Here is a 9,068-nt window from a genome sequence, read left to right as displayed (position 1 = left end):
TATAACAAATTTGCAAATAAGTAAAATTATCACTATTTGTAGATGACTTGAGAATTTGCATAGAAAATCTCAGAGTATAGTAAAAAGATATCAGATAGTTTACTCCCAGAACAGTGAGTAAATTTATAGAGAAACCTGTTCTTTTTCTATATGCATGTAATAATCTAGCATAAAGGAAATCGGGAAAATTATCCACTTTACAATAACAGCAAATACCTGTAATACCCTGCAATAAATTTAGCCAAAGAGATAAAAGACCTGTACATTGAAAGCTGTAAGTCATTATTAAAAAGAAGTACAAGATATAAAGAATAGTAATATATTCCAATATCATACAATGGAAGAAGTAAGATTGTTAAAATGGTGATATTACTTAAAGTTATATATAGTTTTGATGCAATCTGTTTCAACTGTATCAACATCCCAATGATTCTTCATAAATATAAATGAAAAAATCAAAATATTATACTGTAATTACAAAAGATCCCAATTAGAAAAAATAATTTTGAGAAAAAAGGAATGTAAGTGGAAATATAATGTTGCCTGTACTGAAACTATAGTACAAAGTAATAATAATCAAATAGCATAATAGTGCATAGGCACACAGATAATGAAACTGAATTGAGAACACCAAAATAAATATGTACATATATAGACTACTAAATTATGCCAAAAGAAGTTGTGAGCATACAGTGCACAAGGGAGGTCTCTTTTATTAATTGGTGTTGATAAAACTGGACCACTACATGCTAAAAAATGAACTAGCCCACTCTCCATATACATTCATTCATCATTCACATATATCAATCAAAAATAGGATAAAAGTGGAAATGGATATATAATATATGAATCCATAAAATTGAGGTAGATCACTGAGAGGGTGAGTGAGATAAATCTGAATTCACACATCACTGTTTATTTCAGCCCCATTAAAATCAGGTGGACTAAGGAGATGTGATACACAGGTATACATAGGTCATATGCTACTTGACCTCAGCCTTAAATACAGCTTTATAGATAGCAAAGTAAACAAAAGAATACACAAAGATATTGGGCTATATATAAAGCAAAAACAAACTTCTGCACTGCAAAAATCTATGTCATAAGAACTAAAGGGCATCCTATCAATTTGCATATGTACGAAAATCTTATTATTTGACAAGAGGGTAATATTACAATATATAAAGAAGTGCTAGTTGAATTTTGACTTCTTCATGCTCTGCTAAGACTGCTTTCCTGGATCCACTATATTTATATTTCCCTGAAAGCAGAGTTTGAGAAATAAAATTAGGTTTAAATAATTGACTTTTTAACTTATTTCAGGAGGGATGAGTGAGGGAACAGGAAGAATAAGACAAATAATTTTTGGATTACTTATTTTTAGGATTTACTCACTGGTTATGCAAAGTACACAAATTTTTTTTTTCAAATAATGGAAAAGCTTATGGAACATTGACTTACTAGCTATCATCAACCCTTATTTGAGGTTTCCTCTAGGGTCATTAAATCCCTTGCATTACAGGAAGTAACTTGTCTATGTGCCAAGTGGGATCCCATAGTGCCAGATAAGACCTTGGGGCAGAAAGAAAGACATATACAGCATGCTTGAGGTAGGTCACTGAGAGGGTATGTGAGGTAAATCTGAGTTCACATATCACTGCCCATTTCAGCCCTATTAAAATCAGGTGGGCTAAGGAGATGTGATACACTGTCATCAGGACATCTACTTGAGAAGGTGAGAAATAAATATTTTATCACACATTTGAATCAGAGGAATTGGGATGTATTGGCTCCCAGGAAAACCCCTTCAGATATTATTTTGAAAAGTTAGAGAGATAGGCTGAAAAAACCTCACAGGAATACTTATATTTTCAGGAAGAAGATGGAAATCTGACAGAAATGAAGCATATTCTCATACTTTACATAGTATATGTCAGTTAACCTAAGACTCTTTCCTTCCATCCAATAACATTTTTTAAGAGTTAACACTGGCTGTAAAATATAAATCTTCCACTGATTCATCATAAAAAGAAATGGATACAAACATAAGTATATGGATATAGAGAAAGCTATAGATATATGGATACAGATATTAATAATTTAGATATATAGGCACTAACATATACTTATATGTTATTTTTAGATTATATATTAAAACAAGGAAATGAGAAACAATCCTAATAGATATAGAACACAAATCAGAAGTTAAAGGAAGTGAGTGAAAGACACAGGGTGGAATACAGGCAATTTGATTTTAAATTTTGCAAATCTACAAGACTGCAATTCCTTAATACATTAGATCTTATTTTCCTACCTATCAAACTCATATTGATAACCAAAGTATTTCCACTTCGACTGTAATTTGAAAAAAAAACAAACAAACAACAAACTATACATTGTAATGGATGAGACACAGGAAAAAAAGAAGAGATTCAAAGATAATATTTGAATTTTCTAAAATCATTGGTATAGTAAAGAAAAAACAGTAAATTTAAAAATATGAGAGATAATATGCATCTTAATGGCTTACCAGATAACTTGTGCTTGGGAACTATCTGTAGATTAAAAACTCATAATCATAAAAACTACTGATTGAGCAAACAATTTAATCTATTTCTTGTGTGTCAATAAAGTTGAATGTGATTCATTATAGATGGAAAAGGGTAGGAAGGTCAGAGAGAAACAAGAATGAGCATATTTAGGAAACAACCTCCAGCAAGCTGTGTGAAAACAAAACCACATATTAATAGAAAACCTTAAATAATCGTATATACACCATATGCTCCACTTGTACTAAACTGAAATTAAGAATTCACACTCAATGTATAACTATGCAATGAATTGTAATTATCAGGTCATGTTATAATTTTCTCAGACTCCTGAATCTAGGGGCCCATTTGACACAATGCATAGTATGAAAGGATTTTAAATGTTTTCAACTTTATTTTCAGTTATTTGGTTTTCTATATTAGAATTTATATGAAAGGATAAATCCTAAATACTTTAACATTATTAGGATTATTTTAAATTGATGAAATGTACATAACTACTGATAAAATATAGGACACTAACTCAGGCTATTTTTACATCCTGAAAAAATGTGTGAGTGTTAAATATACTGATCTACTTGAAAAAAATGTTAGTTACATGATAGGAATTCAGACAAGCATAGCTACATTGCTCCTGCTCATATTCAACACAGCTTCATTTAGCTCTAAATAAAATTCATCTATCGCCATTGATTATAGGATTATTCTGAAATCTATATTTGTGAAATGATATGGGAAAATAATCTTTGCAAACTTTTGTCAATATATCTTGACGGTTTGCATCTAGAACTATCATTTAAATAGTTTCATTATCATGCTAATTATAGATAACAAGTATTGAACAATTACTACAGGTCAGGAACTCCTTTGTTTCTGTGTTTTCACAATTAATTCCTCCAAAAATGCATAGGTAAGTTTCAAGATTTTTTCCCCATAGAAAATCTAAGGAACTAAGGTAAAAGCAAAAAAGTTGAAATAAATTTTTAAGACTATCTAGTACAATGTGGATGAGGTACATTTCAAGCTCAACGACTAAAAGTGGAAAGGAAAAATGAAGAAGGGAAAGGGAGGGAGAAGAGAAAAGGAGACTAAGGGATAGGAGAGGTGACAGGGAGGGAGTGAAACATGGGATAAAAATCATCAGATAAATTGAAATACAAAGATACAGGTAAATAATAAACAGAGGAGACAAAAGTTATTGAATAGTAGTATATAGTTATAGTTTATATATATATATATAAACATATATAACATTGCAATAAGTGTGGTATGTATACATTTTTGAGAATAAAATTGGAATGATTTCATAATATTTAGCAAATTCATTTTTAGTAGGCATCATATATATTATTTATAATGTACAGTTATAATCAGATATAAGATATGGAGATGATATGAAAGAGGAAAAGAGAAAATAGAAAGTGAATAGTGAATATTACAGATTAAAAATCACTAAACTTTGAATTTTTCCCACAATGTAGGAGGCAAAAATCATATCCTTGAGTAAAAGGGAACTGAATAAATCATACTTCCCTTCTTCCTGTCTCCATAATGAAATCATCACAAACTTTTGAGCAACTCCCCAAAGAGGCAAATGTCCCAGAAAATATGATCACAATTTGCAATGCCAGCCACAGTGATTTCATCCTCCTGGGCTTCTCTGACAAGCCGCATTTAGAGAAGATATTGTTTTGGGTAATTCTGATTTTTTATGGCTTGACTATTACAGGAAATATGATCATCATTCTTGTCTCCTGGAAGGATCCTAAGCTCCACATCCCAATGTATTTCTTTCTTTCCAATCTTTCCCTTCTGGAACTCTGTTTTACTAGCAGCTGTGTTCCACAGATGCTGGTTAATTTCTGGGGCCCAAAGAAGACCATCAGCTACATCGGTTGTGCCATTCAACTCTATGTTTTCTTGTGGCTTGGGGCCACTGAATGTGTCCTTCTTGTCGTCATGGCTGTGGACCGTTACGTGGCAGTGTGTCATCCCCTTCAATATACCACTATCATGCACCCAAAACTATGCCTGCAGCTGGCCCTCATGGCGTGGGGTACTGGGCTGGTTCAGTCTCTGATCCAGTCCCCTACTACCCTCCGGTTACCCTTCTGTTCTCACCAGAGAGTGGATGATATTGTATGTGAAGTCCCAGCTCTGATTCAGGTCTCCAGTGCGGACACGACCTACAATGAGATCCAGATGTCCATTGCTAGTATCCTTCTCTTGGTGGTACCCCTCGTCATTATCCTTTCTTCCTACGGCGCTATTGCTAAGGCTGTGCTGAAAATAAAAACAACATCAGGGCAGAGGAAAGCCTTTGGTACCTGTGCTTCTCACCTTCTTGTGGTCTCCCTCTTCTATGGCACAGTCACTGCTGTATACCTGCAACCCAAGAATCAGTATGCTCAGGAACGGGGCAAGTTTTACACCCTCTTCTACACTGTTGTAACCCCAACTCTTAACCCACTCATCTACACCCTAAGAAACAAGGAGGTAAAGGGGGCAATAAGAAGACTAGGGCAGAGGACCCGGAGCTTCTAGAATAATGGGAGAAGTGAAAATGAACTATTTACAGAAAGCTGAAAATACACTTCCGAACTCTAACATAGGAAAGTTGCATTTTGTTCAGCTGGAAATACATTTCCATTCAGCAGTGACTGACTGATGTAGGCACAGTATGGTATAGGGAGGAATCTATTCAATAGTCACTTTCTTAAAGAACATGCCATACGATGGATTTTGGAGGGGGAAAGAAACACAAATTTGCAAAATAAAGACCAAGCAATGTATTTCATGCCTCTTCATTTCTTTTTCTCTTTGTAGGTTCCCTTTTCTTCTGAATTTATCCAGTACTTTTATATAATTCCAACAAAACCCAGAGAGTTGTGAGATAGATATTTCCACAAAATACATTCTTTTATATTCTAAAATGTTGGGTCTTGGTTCTGATTTATGTCTCCTTCCTTGTCTTAGTACGTCCACTTTCTGATGTTTTGTGCTTAAAATGACCCGGTACAAAAGTGTTTGCCAAGCAGAATTTCGCGTGTACTGCTCCCTGGTACAGCTGCTGTGTCTAAGTTTCTTAATTGAAGTTTTGATATTCCAGATCCCAAACTACAAAAATAGGCTCCTATTTTCAATTTACTTGAATCTCAGTTGTAATGAAATGATTTTTTTAACCTCTTTTTATCAGATTCAGTTGTTACTAATTCTTCCTACAGATTTTAGTTTTATTTATTAAACAAATATTGATTTTATTGAAGTACTATTGGTTTACCACTGTATTTTATTTAAAGGTGTAGCGTAATGTCCTTCATGTCTCTATTACCTCACCATACCACCGTTAGAGTCAGTTGTATCTCTCCCCCACTTTGCACTTCACCTTCTAATTTCCCTTCTGGAAGCCTTAATTCTACGACTTCCAAGGGTTTATTATTGATTCGGACTTACAAGACCTTTAGTTTTGTATACCTATGGATTCCAGATATAAGTGAAGCAGTCTGGTATTTGTATTTAGCTTAGTATTATCACCTCCAAATTTCATCCATGTTATAAAAATGGCAAGTTTTTATTTTTTTCTTATATTTGACTAATACTCCATTGGCTATTTAGACCACAATTGTTTAACCCACTCATCTGTTTCCAAACCATGAATATTAAAATAGTGCTGTAATGAGAACGGAAGTGAATCTATCCCTTCAAGTATGGGTTTTTGCATTATTTGGGTAGATACACAGGAGTGAAATTACTGAATCATACATTTAACTTATTTCAAATATTTTGAGGAATCTCTACATTCTTCTGCATAGGGACCAGGCAAGTTTACATTTCCACTAACAGTATAAAGGGTCCTGTTTTCTATCCATACAGCCAATACTTATTTGTCTGAGACTCTTTGTCCCCAATCACAGATTACTGGGGGGCAGAACAGGCAAGGTCTCAAGGTGGGTATGGCGTCCGAGTGGAGATTCCTAGAAAAGGGGGGGAAAGGGAAAAAAAGGGGAGCGGGCGCCCGAGGAAGACTCGGGGATGGGAGTTGGGTGTAAGTCTTTCTGCTCTGCCTTCAGCAGAGGTTTATTTTATACATTTCAGGCAGGCAGAGGGATGACATTAGCATATGAAATGGGCTGAGATCATAATCACCTTTTTTTAAAGAATAGTCTGGGGTCGTTTTGACCTTTAGTTGAGATTATAGCATTTTTAAAATCAATCTATCAAGGTTAAAACAGGTAGATAGATTCACAAAGTTTAAGACTAATATTACTATATTTACCACAGTGAAGATTAACCAAAATAAAATCTATTACTTAATGGCTTTCATTCTCATAGAGACATCCTAGGAGGTAAAGTAAAGTGAGGGCAGGAAGAAATTTCTTGCAACATTTTTGAAAAACTTCTTAGAAACTTTGAGTTTCCTTGAAGTCTAGAAGGTAAAAAACCTGATTAGCTCTGAATAGGTGACTTGGGTGAATTTCCATATCTAAAGACTAGATAGTAGAAAGCTTGAATGGTTATTTAGAAACTGAATAGAAGGCTATGTGAGATAGAGTGATAAGATTTGGGTTTTCCTCCCTCTGGCAGTGAGAAAGACTTTGCAGTAACAGCCATTTGTTTTTATTAGTCAGCCAGTTGTTTAATGACTTTTGACTTCAAGAGGAATTTCTCACCCTGGTGCAATACTTGCTTGTCAGGGCCAGGTAGCGCCTTCTGAGGCTGAGGCAATCCAATTGTAAACTGAAGGCTGCTCAGAATATTTTGATATTACGATTATACAAAAAGGGAGATCATAACATAAGTTAGTGTGGAAAGTCTGGTTTTTCAGAGCATTTCCCCTCCATCCATACCATGTCTGTTGACAGAGGTTGCATAGCTTGTGTCACTCATTTTTTCTGGTTTTTCTGTTGAAGCAATATTATAGATCCTAAGTGGTATCTCACTGTGGTTTGATCTGCATCTCCCTGACACAGTGATGATTAGCATTTATTTATATGGAAATATCCTATTTTTCATTTTTATGTCTGCTTGGGAAAAATGCATTTTAATTCTAATACCCTTTTTCTTGATGGGCCATTTCCTTTTGCTGAATTGCATGAGGTATCGTAGATTTTGGATATCAGCTACATTCAGTTTTAAGATGTACACATATTTTCCACCATTCAGTAGGGTATTATATTATGGTGACTTTTTTTTTTTTGCTATGAAAAAAATGTTTTATTTAATTTTTAAAATTTAAATAACATTGGTTTAGATCATTGTGTAAGTTTTATAATTATAGGATCTCCCCCCAAATTGTTGTTCTACCAGATCCACCAGCAAAACACCAATAGTAAGGGCCTCCTTGGTGGCACAAGGTGTCAAAGCACAGTAGTATGAAGCTGTCTGCTGCCACTACAGCATAAGCTCCATCCCCAGTCAGGGAGCTGACCCACAGGGCACAGCAGACCTCTCCTGTCTCCCCTGCCTCTCCCTTCAGCAGTGTACTTAGTCAATCTGCCTGATATGCTCCACACTTTGTCTCTAGTGAATCTTCTCACTCCCTGCACCTCTGTACCTCTAGCCTATGACCTAGTTCTTGCATGCATAAATAATGGGAAGGAAATAGGATCGGGCAGAAAGGACCTCAGAATATACTCCAGGCCTGACCATGTTCCAGTGGAGCCAATGTGGAAATTGTTGGTGAAAATGACTAAGTAACGCTGATTTAGAAGTTCTTGTGCCCTCAATTAACCATGGCTAGGCTGCCTAACTGGGACTATAAGCTTTTCTTGCCAACTGATAAATCCTGTAGTTAGATCTCAGTGGTTGATGCCAAGAGATTATTACTGGGTATAGTCACAGTTGTACAATCAGCACATCATAAATTTTTAAAAATTTCTATCACCTCTCCAAGCCTCGCCCTTTAACTATTTCCTTTCTTTTTGTAACCACATATCTATTTCTGTCTTTGTAGATTTGCCTAATCTGAATAACTTATATAAATGGAGTCACATGCTGTATGAAAAAAAAAAAAGTCAGACAAACAAAAACAACTGTCAGCTACCACAGTCCATTACGCTCCCTCCTGTTGTGCAAACATCCCAGATCAGGCAGGTTCACTGTTGATTGGAGCAAATGGAAAAAGAATCTTGGCATATGTCTGACATGTCTTTAATGTGGAAGCAGGGGGCCTGATACCCAGGCAAGCTGGCAGGCAGCAGATGAAGCCTCTTAGACCTCTTTTTACTGTTAAGTGCTCAGGGTCACATATGTGATACATTGGTGCATATTCAGTTACTGGCCATCTTTTGTTACTAGGTTTCTGCAAGGCAGAAAAGACCCTGAGTCATTCCATGTTCCTAATGTCTCTCCTTTCTGTTCTTGCCACCAAGTCTTCTTCATCCTTTACTGCCCTCATTTTTATAGTCAGCTTTCTAGCATTCATTCTTACTTTGGTTTTATCTGTTCCTTTGTTAATTTATCTGTGTTCCACATATAAGTGATGAAATCTGTTTATTTTTCTTGTATCTTCTGACTTAT

General features: G+C 35.2%; 1 protein-coding gene across 1 annotated transcript; it reads left to right on the top strand.

The window, feature by feature from the left end:
• The first annotated feature begins 4,157 nt into the window (after positions 1 to 4,157).
• Positions 4,158 to 8,763, top strand: LOC101627521 (olfactory receptor 2H2-like). The gene is made up of 2 exons (XM_012734127.1): positions 4,158 to 5,071; positions 8,712 to 8,763. The coding sequence occupies exons 1-2, from the start codon at positions 4,158 to 4,160 to the stop codon at positions 8,761 to 8,763; spliced, it is 966 nt and encodes a 321-aa protein (XP_012589581.1).
• Positions 8,764 to 9,068: the final 305 nt, after the last annotated feature.

The sequence above is a fragment of the Condylura cristata genome, unplaced genomic scaffold (genome assembly GCF_000260355.1).
Source record: "Condylura cristata isolate star-nosed mole 26May11 unplaced genomic scaffold, ConCri1.0 scaffold00046, whole genome shotgun sequence".
NCBI lineage: Eukaryota > Metazoa > Chordata > Mammalia > Eulipotyphla > Talpidae > Condylura > Condylura cristata.
This window is presented reverse-complemented; position numbering and strand designations above follow the sequence as displayed.

What these genes read in the sequence shown, in the direction of transcription:
- LOC101627521 (XM_012734127.1), top strand. Translation starts at nt 4,158, where the DNA reads ATGATCACAATTTGCAATGCCAGCCACAGTGATTTCATCCTCCTGGGC. An exon ending in GGGGCAATAAGAAGACTAGG is followed by an intron (nt 5,072 to 8,711) that starts GCAGAGGACCCG and finishes TTAATGTGGAAG; the next exon opens with CAGGGGGCCTGATACCCAGG.